Genomic DNA, 20,012 nt, shown 5'->3' with positions numbered 1-20,012 from the left:
CCATAATAAAAGTATAGTAATAAAAAGTGAAATTGGAAAATAATAAAGATGGATATATCAAACAGTCTAACTAATATGTTAATAAAAGCAACAATACAGAAATAATAACCATCTTCTACTTAGGGAAGACACTAGTTGTTGGCTTCAATTACTGTCCTAGAATTAATTTTATTTAAAAAATATAAGTACATATTATTTTTTTCCAGGTTTTGATAACTACATTTTATGATCAATGAAAATTTGTTAAACAACTCAATCAGTGTAACCTTAGAAAAGCTTAGTAAATTGGACAAATTACTACAATGCATGTTATAGTTTAGGCTATTGAGTCAAATAATTGAACTTTGATTAATCTGAGAAAATCACTCTGTGCCACATTGCTTCAGTTTAGTGAGCATGTTCTTTGGCCCAGTTAAGCATTTTCCTTATGAACAGATGTGCAGGGAGGCAGTGACCCCAAAAGTTTCCTGCCACATTTTTTTGAGACATATGGTGGAGAGTTGATGATACTGCATGGTCTTGCATTTTAGAACATTATCATCAACTGTGGAAACTTTCTTTCTACCATTTCTTTTTGCCACTCGATACATTCACTTTTACTATGTCTGTATTCAGCAGCTCATAGAAGACTCCTTAAGTTTAATTCTCTTTGAAAGTCTCTCTTTGCTCAAAAAAACAACTGCTTTTTTTTCAGTGGAGTTAACTTGCAACCATTGGCCATGGTAACATCATGCATACATTGTAGCAGGTAAGCTTTTGAGGTGATGGAGTACTTAGCCAATAAAGTTAAGGATGTAATAATCAGACAGCACTGCATTATTTATGAAGCACATTTGCATATATGTGCATCAGGACTTCAAAATAGATGATGATTCCAAAGAAATGTGTAGAAAAATTGGGTGATGCAATACATTTTTCCACCATACATGAATGATCAGCTCGATTTAAGCATTGTGGTATTAAGCACATTTTATCATTTAGTTTACATGAAAATAGATTTTACATTTGTCTTCCATAGTGGTGGTATTTTGTGTGATGGCTCTGGATATTGTCTGTTGCTCTGCATCACAATTTTCACTCTAAGGGGCTCTTTATAAATACACTGAGATAAATGTTGCCCAAAAGCCCACTGAGAGGAAAGGATGATTTGGATATTTCCCTGTAATCCGTTGCCCGGTAAGGATCTCATATTAAGGGTTTCAAATGAGTATGAAATGTTTAGGGAAACATTAATCATGTCTCAACAAGTCTAAAGTCTCGTTTCGGAAGCTATCTAGAACAGTGATGTCAGCATGTTAACTTGATATTGCTAACAAATTATCTTGGCATTTTTCTCAATTCTACATATGTTTAACGTATGATATATATGTAACTTGCAACTACCACAAGTCTCCTTTTGCAACATGTTATGCATCATTTTGAAAGCAGTCTGGCAGCTTGCCAAGACACTGCCACATTCTCTTAAGTAGATATACACTTTGTCTATTATTATGATATACTTCCAGTTCTAAAATGATTTTACAGCTTTCAACAGTTTGTTTATTATTCATCTGTTTACTTTGGAAGAAATTTGTGAACCTGCCTCTTACATTGCTTTTATTGATTAAATTCCTTGTGAACTATTTTTTTATAGTTTCAAGGAAAATTCCAACATTTTGGCTGTAGTAGATTGATGTGTTCTCAGCTTACTTCTGGTAACAAGTTGTTTAATTCTCTTCATTCTCTCTAGTGTATGTTCGTAGTTGGTCATGGATTAGAATTTTTTCCCCTTCCACAGTTACTCTTAAACATGCCTTAATCCTATGGTTCAACTCAACATGTATTTCCTTTTTCACAATGGTAGTTTCAAGCTTGTGTCTTTTAATAATCACAGAATAGCAGTCTTTTAATATACTTCTTCCAGAAAGGAGAAATTTCATGCACCATCTGCACTTTCAAATTGCCACATTTCAATGGTATGGGAAGAGGCAGATCTCCTCTTTAGAGTTTTCTACCTTCCATTTGTTTGTTGTTAAGAAGAAAGCTACACAATGAGCTACCTGTGCTGTGCCAACTATAAGTATCAAAACAAAATTTTTAGAAGTGTGAGTCTTCAGACATACATATATATAGAGTGGCACCCACATTATTCGAAGTATCAGGATTTAATCTTATAAGATTTAAAATTTTTTCCTATGTTATTACTACCCCTGGCTTGAAAAATGTTACTATATTTCTGGTTGAATGGTGTATTTATACTGATTACATGAACTAAAAAAACCATCTATCAAATGAGATCTAGGGGGTAGGTTTAATGGTAGTTTGAAACAGTGTTATGAAGCTGCAATACTGGGAAGTGTCTGAAATAATTTGAGCTTCCTTTTTCTTTTAAAGAATATAGTGTTGTATCCTAAGAAAAGTATTTCTTTTGTATTTTCCAACTAATGTCACTTGATTTCTCATTAAAATATACCCCTTTATCCCTTTTTAAGTTAACCCCCTCCCACCAGATAAAAATTTCTTTAATGTTACTGTTACATTTCAAAAAAAGAACCAGCACTAACACTTAATCTGTAGAATTATAGATCATGCGTATTTTCAGGGTCAAGTGTATAGATGTAATGAACTTTATCAAGTAATGTAACAAAACTACATATATTACAGTATTTCAAAATATTGTCCTGCATATTACAAACACATGTATGATGTCGCATCCATATACTATAAATTTACACAAGAGTTCATTCTCATAATATCTTTTTTATTTTTAATCCATTGTTGTAGTTACAGATTTTTCAATATTTTGCATGAAAGTTTTGTTTAAAAAAATGCAGTGTTTTTAACATTATTCCAAAACAATTCTATATTATATATGTTGTCAACCAGTACATATGAAGCATTTTACAATTTTTATTATTTCTGCTGATCTAAAGATGCTTTGTTTTGCTTATTTTTTTTATGCTGAATATACTGAGTATTTAGAATATTATATTAAAATGATTTTGAATATGCAAATCAGCAAGTCATGTGAAAACCACAGCTGATGTAAAGTTGTGGTATTTTGTTTGGTAGTGTGATACCACTAAACATATGATATTTTTAGGAACAGTAAACAGCCTTTTTGAATACAAAGTATTTACACACTCAGTTCTTAAAGATGATGTGTTCATATCAAGGATTTGGGATTTACGTTACAGGCATATCCAGCATACTTAATAGCATTGGAAAACAAAAGACTCTGAGTCAACTTGGAGTAACTGAACTATCCAGAAAAAGATTTGCAACAAGTCGCAGCTGAGCTGTGGTAAGCAAAATGCTTTATCTTGTAACAGATGAGAATCCATGAACACAAAGATTAATGGCAAAAGCTGTGATTATGCTCTAGGTGGCAGTAGACTAAAGAAGAATTTCCATCTGAAAAGTTGCAGAAATTGTGTATGTTTTTTTCAATGACATATCAAGAAAAAGAAGACAATGTATTAACAGTGCCTAGTCATGTGAAAGAAATGGCAGTATCTGGTAACTCTTGATGAATTATATGTGTACTTTGAAAACTATTAAAAGTCTAGTGCCATTTTTCTGCTGAGTAGGAGGTGAAAAACATTTATCAAAGTAGTACTTTAGATGTTTCCAAGCTTTATTGAAGGAAATAATGTAAATTAAGAATTAAGAGAGTGTATACAAAGGTCAGAATGAACTTTGCTTACTAACAGAGTAATGCTCTTTGTACCACACAGATATGAGGAAATGGAAGTAAGTCCAAACAGGATATGGATTCATCAAGATAAGGCTTCCAGTGACATATTTCATACAAAGACATAGTAATCATATTGCTTGTTGTAGTGCCTTTGGATAACCTTATAGTTTGACTGTTGAAATTGGAGTGAAAAAATTTCTTCTTACACTGGATGGATTATTGAAAGCATGCAGGGATGTTTGATGTGCTTTTTACACATTACATTTGCACGAGAGCATTTTATACTAGAAATTACAGTGTAAGGCTACTGTCAAGATGTGCAGTTATCAAATAGTGCATGACATGGATGTGGATGACATGCTCTGTAACAATGTGATGAAGTTCAAATATCATTTTAATATGACATACACAATAACTATATTATAATGTGATCATATCAATTGCTATTGTTTGTTTGAATGTAGGAAAATAATAGCTAAAGCTTTTCTTTAATTATATTACAGATAGAAAGAAAATAATATTAAAATGTAAGAAAACGATAGTGTAAATCAGTCTTTTATTTCATAAGGAAGCAAGCTGTATATATACATATATTTTGAATTTAAAGTATACTGAAATATGCATTATCATTAATTTCTGTCACCAGTGCTATATCAGTTAATAATTAGCCTGATGCCATACATTGCTCGTAGCAGGGTCAGAAATGGATGATCTTCCTCCTGGAATTGGTCAGTATGATGATTTTCACACTATTGACTGGCAGCGGGACATAGCTCGTGATAGAATGAGGCATCGATACATTGTCAAGAAAAGAACAGAATCAATATGTGACTTAATCAGAGGAACGCATGATGCATGGTCTGGGTGGTTATGTGTTTTACTTGTTGGTGTAGCAGCAGGTGAGTTGTTAAGATATATGAAATGAATGCTGTGTACCTCTTATTTCATACTTGAATTGTGATTTTTAATGTTTTAGTATTAACAAAACCAAAATATCTAAATGTTTATACTTATATATATATTCTTTTCTCCTGGGATATGTCCCATTTAAGTTTTGGATTCCACTAAGTGGAAAGCATTGCCTGTCTAGGTATGCCTTCTGTATCTTTAATTTGCACTTAACAGCCAAGATGAAATAATAAAAAGCTATATGCTCATGAGCAATAATGCACACTGTTGAGATTGCATGTTCCAGAAAGTTGTAGGATGTTTTTCCTTGCAATATATTTGCTTCCAGACCATATTAACCTATGCACTTGTGTGGGTGAAGCAGAAGATGATAGCTGCTCATCCCTGCTACCCCTTTAAAGGAATAAATTGGATCAGTCTGCTTTTCAGTAGAGTAATTTTGTGGTCACCTGTAGCACTATCATTGTTGGCGTTCGTTGGGGCTTTTCACTGCATTTTATTTCCCCTTATTTTTCTAGTAGAGTCATTTACACCTTCCAGTTCTGTGTCACTGAGATGGTGGATCATGGAGATATCCTCCTGAATGTTGTCATTTCATCTAGTATAAAGGAGGGCATGGTGTTCTGCTGGTATAGATAATATGCTATCCTCCAATTATGTTCTTTATCTTCTTGCAGTAGGTTCCAGAGGTTGATTTTTGTGCACAGCTTCCATGCAATTCTATCCAGGAGATGATATTGCACATATTTCCAAATATATAAGCTCTACTTTCATGCAGTGGTCCTTGGAGGATGAAGATACAACAAACTTCTGTGCAGTCCTATATGGAGGGTGAGGTTGTTTATATTTTACAAAAGTGGTCCACTTCTGCATGGTGGACCAAAAGGTTGATATTGTGTTCTAACTTTTGTGTGGTTCTGTCCAGAAGATGATGTTGCTTTGGAGTGGATCTGTCACATTTCAGTTTACCCCTTTGATTGGGTCTCCTCATTGTACCATCACCTGGATGTGTGTTCCCAGTGAGTTGTTTTGAATTAGAACTGGACCAATCTACATAAATCCTCACACAGGTGTCAGTTGTGATTCCTTATATTCACTCCAATTTTTTTGCTTTTGCCTCATATTCACCACCCCCATGTAGTGGGTCCTGTAGGTTGATGTTTTTCAAAAATGCTTTCCAACTTCTGTGTGGTGATGTTGTTTGGAGTGAAGGTTCTGCTTCTTGTGCTCCTCCTCAGGTGTTTTTGCCTGTTGTGCTAAGGGGCTCCAACCATATTGGATTTGGTTTGATGTTAACTGCCACATTGGCACATCCCTTCATATAATCATTTGTATGAATGGTTGTGGATTTGCACATATGCTCTGTTTATTAGTCAGTTTGACCTGTATCCATTTTACTTAGTTTGAGGTAAAAATGGTGGGAGTCTTCCTACTATGGGTCAGGTGCAGTAATCTCAATGCCACTTGATTATGGACTGGAGTTTACTAGCCATGTATGTTCCATCATTCCCTAGCCACTCTACATCTTGAAGCACGACCATTTTAACTTCCCCACATTCTTGTCTGTAGATAGTTCTTCTACAGTCTTTCTCTGAGATTCCATTATACTGTGTTTTGGGTTCAATCCATTGTTTTTTTTTTCTCCCTTTTGCCTGTGCTACTCCCATTTTCTGCCCATGTATGCAACACCCATTTTAACACCAGGTGCATAGTATACCTGGTACAGAAGCAGTGTGGTCTTAGACATGATCCTGTAACAATTCATTATTTTATTATTTTCCTATACTAAAAATATATGTGTATATATATATATTTGATAGGTACTTATCTCTCCACCCTTCCTTTCAACTGAAAACCAGCACTTTTCTTTTCTACTTAATCTTAAAGTGATAGTTTGTTTAATAGAATAGAATAGAGGAAGTAAAATTTGTTAGGAAGGTGTGCCACACTTCTGTTGCTTTAAGATTGTTGTATGATGATTTTAATGTGAAATCCAGTTGAACCACACTGATCATGTGGTACCTTGGTAGTTCGTGGTTTGAAGCAGGTGAAAAACTTTTTTTGCCACACAGAGGACAGTACTGAATGAGAATAGCTATACAAATGAGAGGAGATAAGTATGTGCTGGAAATGTTTTCAGCATATGAAAATGATTTGTAACCACCAGAGTGTGTGCAAAAAAAAAATTGTTAAATTTTTAATTTACTTTACAGAAATATAAATAAATATTAGAAATAATAGAAAAAAATAAATGGGCTTTCTACATTGTAGTCATGTTGGTATGCTTGTAAATTCACTTCCACAGCCTGACTGAGGGACTCATAGAACTGTCTTGCATGTCCAGACTGTGGTGGTTTTGTATCATAGTAAGGAGTTTTTTGTTTGTTTACACTTTTATATTGTTTTAGGATACAGTAGAATACTATAAATTACACTATACTCCATTTTTGCTATATATGAACAATTAATTTCACAAATCCCATTTTCATTTCATCACCCATTATTTACACTTTCCTCATTTCAATTTTCAATGTTTTCAGTATTTTTATCAGGTATGGTAATCTATAAAATATTCTCCAACACACACTGACATTTCACATTATTTGCATACATATGTAATGAGCTTTCCCTTCCATTCATGCAGGAGAGTGTACATACAGATGACTTGATATGGATGTTGTGCACTTTTCTTTAATGCAATAGTTGGCAACTGTACTGCATAGTGGCAACTGAGCACATTGATACCATAGAGTCTGTCTGTTAAGCCTATAGTATGAATGTGCTCAGTTGCCATAAGCACCCCATATCATTCCAGGAATTGGTACACCATTTTTGTGACAAAATTCACACAGATATTTTTTTTCATATTTTCACTGAGTAAAAGATGTAGGTGATGAGCCTGGAAACATCCACCATAATAAGAATAATTTCTTGTACTATTTAATGCACTTAAGTACACATTCCACTGATCCTGTCATTATGTCTAACTTGACCAACAGCAACATGTTCTGTGTGTAATCATTTGCTACATCTGGCTTCATAATTTTCTCCTTAGTACTGAAGTAAACTTTATATCCTACTGTTGTGAACACAGGCAGATCTCTCTTATCATGCCATTTTATTGTATCCATACTGTCTTTTTTCTCTAGTTCTTTGTTACCTTTACAAAAATGATACTATTTGCTCATTTCACTTATGATATGGTTTGTGAGTGTTCTGTCAAAGAATAGTTGGAAGAAATTCATCACAGAATCATATTCAGTTATTTGTACATTTTCTGTATGCAAACAGGGTTATTGAACACAGTCATGTTGCACAAAATCAATACCCTCTCACAAGACAATGTTGTTATGGCTAAGGAGCAGCCAGGTCATGTTTCTTTGGACTGCCCAGGGCAACATCAGAGGACTCTGAATCCACATCAGCTGTACTATCCCCACTATCTCTCTCTCAAGAACTCCACATTTGTTAAATGTATGTCATTCTCTTCTCCCTATTCCAGAGCAAGGAATTCTGGATGAGAATTATTTGGAGTTTTCTTCAACCCTGTTATCATGTAACATTGGTAATTTTGGTTTGTGTTAGTGAGAGAGTGAGTTCATGCTTCAGACCAGTGTGAAAAGGAGGAGGATGTGATTTTCCCATGATTATTAGCTTGGAACTGAAGTTGCTTGGGGCATACAAATGAATTCACACACCTTACCAAGAGTGAATAATGTTTTTCAGGAAATGATGGGGAAAATGTATATTATCAATTGACAATATTAATAGTTTGTGGTAAATCATTAGTCGATTATAAGGGTAGTTTAACGGTTAACATGTTTATACAAAAAATTATTGAAAAATTGCAGTGTTTCATGTAAATGCAACTGTCTAAAGTACTAAAACAATGTGGGGAATCTTCATTGTAATATTTTTTATCCTTAAATTTCTTTTTGGCATATGATAGAAGCCAGAGTCATTTTGCTTTGTTCATTTTATTTCTTATGTACAGGTGCAGTTGCTGGTGTTATTGACATAGGAACACAATGGATGAAAGACTTAAAAGATGGAGTTTGTCCACAAGCTTTTTGGCTAAATCGAGAACAGTGTTGTTGGTCTTCTAATGATACATTATATGAGGATTACTACTGTGCTCAGGTTAGTTTCTCTGCTAATATAATGTATGTTAAGTTTTTGTCTGAGAAAGTACAAACCATTCTCCTTACAAATAGAAAATTTATTCAAATCTCAGGAATTATAGCAGGCTTCCCATGTTTTTCATAAATTAATGAGTTTGACCAACTGGTATCAAAATATTGAAGGTTGCTATCTGCTGTAAGGGGTCAACTGTAGTATGTTATTAAATACTTTTTAATGGTGTGTATTATTTACTCAAAGGATATTAATGTTTGTGAAAAATAGTGTGTTTGGAATGTTTAACATATAACAAATAGTACATTATAAGTTTAGCAGCAGCAAGGTATTGGTAAATCACAAGAACATCAATGTCATTGCTTCAGTTTATTTTAGTTAGTAGAAATGCTAAACAGCATTGCATAGCTTAGAAATATTTATTGTTCATAAATGTTGTTAATATTTTTATAATACAATGTTAACATCTTTAACAAAATTAAAATTTACAGCTTTAAAAACAGTTCATTAAATTTTAATCACTAGTTGGAAAATTATGTTGTGATACAAGAAAGCATTATATAATCACAAAGTGTTTTAAATTTGAACATATTTCATTAATCAGATCCTCATGTTTGACAGGTGCCATAAAATGGTTTTTGCAGGGTCGTCAAGTTTGTACTGATACTTGCTGTTCATGCAATCAGCTGTTTGTTTACACAGAACATATAACTTTGTGATCCTTTTGGCTACTACAACTTCAGTACTTTAAGTTCAATTGGTCCATGCTTACAATTTTAAATACATATTAACCCTTTTGTGTCAGGTCACAGGTCAAAGGCCATGTCATGTTTATTGAATTGCATTCAAAAGTCTATTTAACTACTATTTTACGAATTTATGTCAGTAAGTTTGGAATCAAGTTGTGAATTATAATTCAGACTTTAATATTATATATGAATTAATTTGTTATTTTAAGTAAATAGTAAAATAACATATCTAAATATAGATTTTAGTGAGACACTTGGTATGTTGAACACAGCACTGTTTAAATTAGATGTTTGTGATGTTAAAGAACTAAGTCTATCGTTTCTTACAAATTAGGAGTTCAAATTATTAATATTATCAAGCTAGAATATGAAACAAGAACCTCATATCTTTTTATTTTGCTGAGATATGTCTTATATACTGAATTAAACACAGTGGCCCTGTTCACCCCTTATCATTTTTGAAAATAGTCCCATATATACAGTTGCTTCCATATATGATATGGTTAACCAATGAACAGCTTAAGAATGTCTCCAAAGTGCTTTTCCCTACCATTTTAATCTGAGAAAAAGCTACTACATTCTTTCAATCCAAGATTTGAAGTAGGTGGGTTTTGTTTTTAGTCTGCTCGAAGTTTCATATTTTGTAATGCTAAATACATGTTAGCTGCTAAACTTAATAAATAATAGTGGAATTCTGTGATATCAGTGTAGTTATTTATTAATTTTTTGGTTATTTAACTGTATATATAAAAAAATTAAAAAAAAAACTTATTTCATATTCTCTACATGAAAAATTAGTAAGGCTTAGTAACAGTGCCCAGCAGCAATCGAGTACAATTGTTGTAGTGAGAAGAGATAATTGTTTGCTTTATTTCTTGATTTATTGTTCTATATTTTAAGAAAAATAAGTGTAATAATTTATTTCTTAATAGTAACAGTCTATATACATAATGTATAATAATAGAAATGTGACTGCATATTACAAAATACTAGTCCCCTAAAACACAGTCAAGACAGGGAAGAATAAAGGTCAGTTTCATATTACTGTATATGTGACCTGAGTGCATGGGCACCTCATCATTGCAAGTTGTGTAGTGTTACCTATTCATGATTGGAAGCCAGTATAAAAAATAATAAACATATATGTAATTATATAGCATTATGAGACTAAACATTTGTATTTTTGTGTTATAATATGTAGTCATTCTAGCATGAAAGAAGTGTAATTTATATTTATTTATTAATTTTTATGATGTTTTGGAGGTTGGTCAAGTGACAGACCTTACATGGAGTACAAAAAATAACAAAATATAAAGTCTTACTGAAAATAAAAAATTGAAATGTATATAGGAGGTTTTAGAGATTACACAAATAATATTTGAGATTTTTTAAATGAAGAATAGTGTTTTAATCTTAACATGAAATCACTTTGCACTTAGACTAGTAGCAAAACAGACTCTATTTTCACAAACAAATCTTTAGTAAAAATATTTCATTAAAACTTGTAATCTTTACTAAATGTTTCTCAAATTTTGTTAAGATACACTTACTGTATCAAAAGTTATAGTGCAAATACTATAAGTATTTGTCAATGTGTACAAATCTGTAGATGAACTCCTTTATATTTTACTGAGCCTGTAGCAAAAGGGTTAATATGATATTTCTAAACTGTATTGTAACTGAGCAATGAAGTCAATGTGTTAGGTTAAAGTACAAAATTGATTATTAGTTATGAGCAAATCCTGATCAGTAAGATCTTTAACAAGTTTGATCTTGACTTAAATTGGATATCATGAATTTATTTGGTTTTCTATATGACACAATGACTCTTAGGCTATTATATTGATTGCAGATCATTATAGTTCATTAATGGTCTCACTTTCAGTTATAAATATGTCTAGTTTAGTCATTGAAGCTGTTTTGTTGTCAACTTTTGGCAAATTGAAATTTGGTGAACAAACTTAATTTTTTTCTTCAAAGAACACCTTAGGAACAAAAATTTGATGAAAGCTTTGTACTCAATACAGAGAGAACATCTGAAAAGAAGTGAAAGGTTGCACTTTACGAGAGGTAAATGAGTATGTACACCCTTGTGCAAATCAATTGAAATAAATGGTCATTTTACAATATTTTCAGCATGGCGGTTAGTGTAGGCTCGCTGGACTAGCTGATTTCCTTTAATAGTCATTTTTTTCACACAGACGTTGTCATTAGCTGTGTTTTGCAGTACGGTTGATCTATTTTTAGGATATATGACGAAATTTGGAGGAATATTACGTCGTTTGAAATTGCGTTAGAAGGGCAAGGAGACCAGTCAAAAAACAACTTCTTACCAACTCAATGAAGAAAAAACAGTATCATTGGGGTCTGAAATACAAGAACTAGATGCAAGAACAATGGAGGAAGGTGTTATTCAGTGACGAGACTTGTTTTTTCATACAGGGTCAAAGAAGAGTGCATGTTTGCAGAACTCCAGGTGAGAAACTTTGAGAATCTTACATCAATCAATTCATAAAACATCCCTTGAAGAAGATGTTTTGGGACTTTTTTAGCTACTATGGCATCTGAGGCTTATTGTAGAAAGTATGATGCAAGGACCGCAATACATCAAAGTTTTGCAGAGAAGAGTCATTCCAGAATTGAGAAAGAGATTTCCAGATGGATCTGGCATTTTTCAGCAAGATCTGGCTCCGTGCCACACATCGAAACTTGTGAAGAATTTTATGACTACAACGCAAATAAAGGTGCTGGACTGGCCTGGAAACTCTCCGGACTTAAATCCTATTGAAAATCTTTGGGCGATTTGTAAAGAAAGACTTTGGAGAAAAGACTACTACGAAAGATAAGCTAATTAAGGCCATAATTGAGGTGTGGTACTGCAACCCAAAAATTAGTAAAGATTGCAGTCAACTTGTGGACTCGATGCCAAAGAAGATTAATGATCTTCTGAAAAATAAAGGCAGTCATATCATGTATTAATTTGTGAGTAATTTTTGGATTCTCAGAAATAAAATGCAAAAGATTGAAAAAATCATAATTTTCCATCTTGTTTCAATTAATTTGCATAAGGGTGTATATACTAATATGGTATTGATTTCACAATGAAGAAAACTGTCACTAATTATCCTCATTGGGCTAGGCATAATGGAAAGCACATAAACCTTCTGCCCTGACTCAACCAATGCTCACCTTTAAGATTGGGTGTTCTGAAAGATCAGTATAAGTATCCTTATGATATTTACACTACTCAGTTGTCTAATACAGCCCATGCCATTCCAGGGACTATCACAGTAAAAGCCAAAATAAAGGGAAATGTCTACCCACTTTTTTTGACTGACTTTTGAAAATATGGTTTCACAGACACTGACTGCACTGTCTTCACTGAAAGACCTTTTTGGCAGTCATATGATAGAGGATCCAGGTGCTTCTCCAGGTCTTCCCACTACAACCCCTCCCCCTCCCTCTCCCAGTGGAGTATAGGAGATCCTTGCCATTTACCAACTCCTAGCTTCTGGGGTGATAGAACTTGACACAGTTCCTCAGTATAGTGCACTGGTAATAAGAAGGGCAGTGGATACACTGCCTGTGTTCCCAAGAGAAGCTCATCTCTACACACCTTACCATTTGCTTCTCTCCTTGTCAAAGGATGAAACTACATTAAATATAAATACCTAAAGGGAGTTACTGCAGAAAGAAGTTGTGTTGCCTTTCTATTGATGGTGGACTATTACTGGAGGTTTGTCATCATGCACCAGTGCAGTTTACAATAAACATAAGAGTTTTTAGGTGAGAGTTAGCTCAAGACTAAGTGGCATGTGAATCTTGTAGGCAGATATACAAGGAGCAAAGTTATTTTTTCTACAGTGGTGAGTATCTATCAGAAATATATTTTCAAGTAAAGCTACATTTATTTGTGACAACACTAAACTTTAGATATTTTGAAACTATTGAGAAATAAGTCATTTTTCATAAAAGTACTAATATTTATTCATTATGCTTTCATGCCCATTGCACAAATGCAAATTAAGTACCAGGTAAAGTTGAAGCATTAAGTGAAATTGTAGAAAATAAAAAATTGTGTTTAATAAAATATTTTGGAAAATGTTTAACTGTGTATTGCATATTTTTTTTTTTTGTATACAGCATTGTATCCTGTAATTAAGTACTGTATATCTTTGGTTTAAAATTTTTGTTGAAAACTTCAAAGATCTGTTATGGATCTATAGAAACATTCATACAGATATAAATACTTAATACTCATTGCAGGAATGTATTCAATATGCTTTGGAAACTTGTTACTGAAGACATGTTGAAAATGACAGACTTGTTGATTTATTTTCAAAAAAATGTTAAAACATCTTTATACATGTATAAAGATGTCATGTTGGTAAAACTCTTTGAAAATTATTTAATATTAATTTAATAATAACTTCAGTTAATTATTTTAGAAACATTTTTTAAGAAGAAAGACAACTGACTTTGGAATAAAGTTTTATGATAAATTAGGTTTTTGAACCTTTTGAAATTTTAAGTTTTGTTTATATACAATATCTAACCCTAAATTTGTTTGGCTTTCATGGTTAATAATTTTTAGATTAATTGGCAAATAAAATAAACAAATAGATGTGACAAATATTTATTATGTATTGCAATTAAAAAGTACTTTTTAATTTGTTCTAGTGGTATACTTGGCCAGAACTGTTAGGATATTTTAGGAAAGATGCCTGGTCCTTTATCATTTCTTATATTTTGTATGTATTGTGGAGCCTTATATTTGCTGGCCTAGCTGTCTTGCTTGTTAGAACATTTGCTCCATATGCTTGTGGTTCAGGTATTCCTGAGGTAAATGTTTTTTTGCTTCAAACCTTTTCTTGAAATATTGTTGAAACATTCTTGGAACATTAAATTTCTTTTAATGTGTACTTGAAACATAGATTGGTGACTCATTTGTATTGTTTTTATTTGAAGAAGTATAAAATTAATAAGTAAACACATAGACTTTAAAAATATTGGGTGGATAAAAATTGTTCAAAACTTTTGATATGCTGTTTAATAAAAAACTTATAGGAGTAAGGTTGCATTTACTTACTTTAAGCAAATATTTATTCTAGGAATAATATTTTTGTTTTTATGGGATGTAAAATAATTTTTACTAAACTTTTTTGTGTTTTATTAGTTAAAGTTTCAATCTTTATTTTTAATATCTGTTTAACACTTCATTTTTCCTTATGTATTTTTAACTTTTTAATATAAGAGAATATAATCTGCCAACTGATTTATTTGAGATTTGTTTGGAGTAAATCTATGAAGCTGGTAATAATTTAAGTAGATTGGTATATTAATATTAAATATATCCAGCTAAGCAGTTATAACTTGTTTCTATATTCTAAATACATTTAAGTGTAAGTATTTTGATGCCAGGCAACTTATGTTCATACCAATTGGTAATTGTTGAACTTGGCTAAATATACAGTCATCACCTTATTTTTAGGTTTTGTTCTTGTTTTTATCAAAACTTAAACACTTTAGTGTTTTTCATTTTAATTTATTTCTTTTTTTCTGTTATAATGTTGGTATTTTATTTACAAAATATGTGTATTTAAAAAAACGTGCTACAAAACATTCTTTTAAATACTTTTTCTAACAACCTAAGTTTAAGCAGTGTGATGCATTATTCAGCTATGGACTCTTGCATGTTTAATGTATTTTTATTATGTTATATGAATTAATATCTTACATTGTTTTTATAGATAAAAACTATTCTTAGTGGATTCATCATTCGTGGATACTTGGGTAAGTGGACGTTGGTCATCAAGTCTGTTGGAATGATTTTGGCTGTAGCCTCAGGACTTAGTCTTGGAAAAGAAGGCCCACTTGTACATGTGGCATGCTGTATAGGAAATATTTTTTCCTATCTTTTTCCTAAATATGGCAAGAATGAAGCCAAAAAGAGAGAGGTTAGAATTGAAATATTTTAATTATCCAGTTTTTAATTTTCATTTCATAAAGCAATGCTATTTAATTTACCTAGTAGTGAAAAAGAATAAAAATATTACTAGTAATTATGAATCATAAAATAAAATGTGGAGCTGTTTTGAAAGATTTTATGTACTTTTTATTTCCTAGGAACCATCTCCTTATTTTCCACAGGGCCATGGGAAGTGGTAAGGCAGTCAGGCCATGGCCTGACCACTTTTTTGTGGCATGTATTAAAATTTGGTTGTTTTAATTCAGTGTGTTACATTGTGTGTATACAATATCTGTAGTTAAAATGGCTCAACATTTAATCTCCTAGCATTAAAGTTTCAAAATTTTCTATGGGATCATGCCCCAGACCATCTTAAAAATTATAATGTTGCAGTGGCCTGACTACTATGAAATTGCTTAATACAGCAGTGTTCCATATAAAAACAAATTTCACATTAAATCCACAAATGCTAGTATTGATCATTTGTTAAGTTGTGTAGTATTCCTTGCAGTAATAAAATTATAAAATATTCATAGGTTTTACCTACATTTGTTATTAAGTGTTAACAGAAACCCCACATCAGGGATGATAATTTCTCATTTCAGGTTTATTAAAATCACAACCAAACTGATATATATATATATTGTTTTTCAGTAATATTACTATCATGATTGTATCAAACAATAGTTTAAAATATACGACGTCAAAAATGACTAAATCTTGTGTTTTGTTTCTAACACAATCCAAGTAGAAAAAAATTATTAACTATTTGTCTATTTTTGTATACAGTATGTTACTGAAGAACAAGCATTTTAGTCATTTATCTAATGTGTTTAGTAGTCCTGCAAAGAATGGGATTAATTGTGTTTAGTGTCTAAATGATTCTACAGCTAGTATGTTAATTACCAGATCTAGGCAATTAGTGGAATTTCATAACCAGGCTTATTAATTGATTACATTTAACTAATGTATTCTCACATGAGACTTGATTGTTGAAATAATAAAAAAATAATAATAACCAGAAACACTAATTTTGATTAGTTAATTATTTTCGTGACTTTTTACACTTGCTACCAGCAAGTCAAAGTGTCTTTGTTGTAATTTTTTAGACCTACTTTCAAAATTTAATTAAGCTACTTTATTATCATGCTATGTGGATAAACTTGGCATATGAACAGGTAGTAAATCAAATTTTAATATAATACAAGTTTTTTCAAAAGGAAATATTAAAAAAAAGCTGTCAATCTCTCCTAGTACGAGAAGTGTGATATTTGATCTCTAGGTTTTCTCTTTTCTCTAGTCTATTTATCACATCTCCAAGAAGTATGAAGTTTAATGTAAATTACTTATTATAATATAGTTATTATTCAAGCAAAGCATAATTTTTTTAGCCTTCAATCTTATTTTTTTTATGGAGTCATAAACTAGAAAATTGGACCTGCTTACCATACTAACCTGTCACATCCTATCTTTTTTGAATTGCCAGTGCATCTCTCTGACACTTAATACTATATTATTTATAACAATAGAACCTTTAATCTGTCAAATAATGTATTATATTATGTTGTTTTCTGTATAGAGAATTGTCTCTTTCACTTCCAGCTCAATGTTGTTTCCATAGAAAACATCAACAAGCTTTGCTGAATTTTTAATGGTTCTTATCACACATACAAAGCCAGAAAAAATTATGATAGTTGTCAGACATTGTCTGCTCTTTACATGTTATTCTATGTTCTTAGGTGTGTATCAGCCACATATGTAACCTCTGCAGTTAACTTAAATTTTTTTTTTTCCATATTTCACAGGAATTTTATAATCATTTTATCAATCACTTGGATATTATTTATGGTAATACTACAATGATTATGTATATTTATTTTTCAGCATATTCAGAAATTCTTATGGATAATATGTTAATCTTGTGTTGTTTCTCTATCGTTTACAATATGGATATAGTACTTTACTTTTAACATATGAAAAATTTACCAGTTAAAGTAATGTTTCAATATGTTGTCTACTTTAATTGGGTATTAAAAGTTGTAATCTGTTTAGTCTAAATAAGTGATTAGAATTTCAATGATAATATTGCTTCCAAAAGAACTATCTGTGTTATGTAAAATAAAAATCATTTTATTGACAGATTCTCTCAGCAGCATCTGCAGCAGGCGTATCAGTGGCTTTTGGTGCTCCTATTGGTGGAGTTCTCTTTAGTCTTGAAGAGGTATGTCAAACTGGAGTATGTCTTATAAGTTAAATTCTTCAAATGAATTTTTAGCACTTTAATTTTATTAATTATACAAATGTATTAGCTGTGCTAAAATTTATTCTAGTTCATCAAAATGATGTGTTGTGAGAACAGAAATACCAAAACATATTAAAGTAAACTCAAGATTGTGAAACCTTCCATAATTCATTGTTAAATAACATTCAAAATATATTTTAAAAATATATCTTCATGATTTATTAATTTATTTTACATGAAATTATATAATCTTTTGAGAAATATCCAGTATTTTTGTGCTACATTTATGTAGAATTTTTTCTCCTTTAACAATGTTTGAGGACGATTTTCCAATTTACTATTCAATTCTTGGGTATAATAGTGTTATTGTTCTTTTGCTCTTTTTTTTTAATCCTATCTGCAGTTTTCCTATATATGAGCTTTACAATATTAAATAGGAAATTAGCAATTTTCCTGATTCAAAGATTTTTAAAATATTAATTTTTTATTCTAACAATTAAAACGTTCAATAGGTATTAATTTACTTGAATATCTTCTAACATTAATACTTCTTTCTGCAGCTTTTATATTGAATCTTTTGGCATGGGACTGACCTTATAACCATTTTGTTATTTTGGAGTTTTCATGCTATATCTTTTAAATTAGTATTTATTTAAATTAGTATTTCTATTTACAAAATTAGCCAGGTTATTAGGAAACATTATAAGGCTTTCATGGGGAAAATATTAGGTTTTTTTTATTAAGGCTTAAGGTCTGTCAAGCAATGATTTTCTAATGCTTTTTTTCTTTTCACTGATTGCCTGTCCAACATGCAAAGTGACTTTGATTTTACGATTGAAAATTTTAAAGTTTCACCTTCAAAAATTTTATAACATCCTGATAGGTATCAAATGTTTCTTAATTAAAAAAAAACTTTACATTTTATTTCCACTAATAAATCTGTATATGGGTTTGATACACATGACTGATCTCACAACCATCATGAAAAAAATAAGAAATAAAAGTTGTACCTTATTTTGTATAAGAATGACTTCATATTATAATACAAAAATATAAATGTTCAGACTAAATAGTTTAAACTTTATAACGTTATACTGACCTTTCAGCTGTGCCTGAATAACATTGCAGAAGTCACAATAATATAATAATACAACATAGGTGCACTGATGTTGCTCTATCCAAAGATATAATACTGGCTTTTTCAAAGTAGCTTGTCTTGGCTCTGTATTAGTGGGCTAGTATTTTGGAAAATACAGTCATATTTCAATTATTATACATAATATATGTATATACATTAATACTGTTTACAAATAAGTTCTTAAATATGTTTTCCTTAAGACACAGAACAGTAAATAAAAATTGCAGTAAATAATTATATATCATAGTCATGACAATCTTTGTATTCATTTACTGCCTGCCATAGGTTGCTGAACCTTATCAAATATTACATATGGAGGATATGAAACAAAATAATATTTTGAGTCTATACACACACACATTTGTAATAACCAAACAATTTAAGCCTTATCAAATATTACATACGGAGGATATGAAACAAAATAATATTTTGAGGATATATACACACACACACACACACACATTTGTAATAACCAAACAATCATAAATTACTATTTATCAATATTATGAAATTTCACCATGATTTATCAAGCTTAGTAATAAACCTGTATTTGGGTCTAGAAAGTATACTTACTTATAAAAAGCCATAATTAAATATGCACAATAGCTAACACAGATCCAAGAATGTATATACACTGGCTGGTTAACTTTACTGGCAGATAAACAGTTCTATTTTCATAGTGCTTCACGCTTTCATTACAAGCTTATTAGCCAATCGACATGCTCACCTGCATCCATAACACTGTGTAACACAAAATTTGTTCCTGGATAGTATGGGTTATTTTTTAATTGCTTATGTTGTAAAAGTACAGAAAGTTGCCATTATTCCCTTCAAACTTTGCTTTTGTAATGTAGATAATGAAATTTAGAAATTAACCTTTTTCCCATGTAAAAATGAACAAATTTGCACATTTTCATATACATATGGTCTGAATAAAACAACATATGAATCAAGATTTACATGTATTTATATTAAAATTATACAAAAATGAACATAAATGTGTAGAAGTGAGTAGTTGTTCGAGTTTTACGACTGTAATGTAAATCACTTTCACATATCAGCTCCTATATATAGTCTCCCATCATGTTTTCATTATACGCTCCCAGGTCACAAAAGCAAAGTTTGAAGAAAAAAATAGGTCTCTTCCATTTACTTTAGGCCTAAGCAGTTGGGAAATAACACTTTCTGCCCGGGAA

At 31.2% G+C, this 20,012-nt stretch overlaps 1 protein-coding gene across 10 annotated transcripts in view; it reads left to right on the top strand.

Annotated features, from left to right (window-relative positions):
* LOC143253183 (H(+)/Cl(-) exchange transporter 5-like) overlaps nucleotides 1-20,012 on the top strand; it is a 92,401-nt gene that overhangs the window by 27,540 nt on the left and 44,849 nt on the right. For 4 of the 10 annotated variants that reach the window (XM_076506602.1, XM_076506598.1, XM_076506599.1 and 1 more), the window contains 5 exons: nucleotides 4,372-4,575; nucleotides 8,580-8,725; nucleotides 14,149-14,310; nucleotides 15,219-15,425; nucleotides 17,577-17,657. In XM_076506602.1, coding sequence (XP_076362717.1) covers nucleotides 4,372-4,575; nucleotides 8,580-8,725; nucleotides 14,149-14,310; nucleotides 15,219-15,425; nucleotides 17,577-17,657 — 800 coding nt within the window. Of the gene's footprint in view, nucleotides 1-4,368; nucleotides 4,576-8,579; nucleotides 8,726-14,148; nucleotides 14,311-15,218; nucleotides 15,426-17,576; nucleotides 17,658-20,012 lie in introns of all 10 variants that reach the window. The other 6 variants (XM_076506600.1, XM_076506596.1, XM_076506601.1 and 3 more) reach the window with 2 other exon arrangements.

This window comes from Tachypleus tridentatus, chromosome 6 (genome assembly GCF_004210375.1).
Source record: "Tachypleus tridentatus isolate NWPU-2018 chromosome 6, ASM421037v1, whole genome shotgun sequence".
In the NCBI taxonomy this organism is placed as follows: Eukaryota; Metazoa; Arthropoda; class Merostomata; order Xiphosura; family Limulidae; genus Tachypleus; species Tachypleus tridentatus.
The sequence above is the reverse complement of the archived record's forward strand: the minus strand, read 5'-3'. Positions and strand labels throughout refer to the sequence as shown.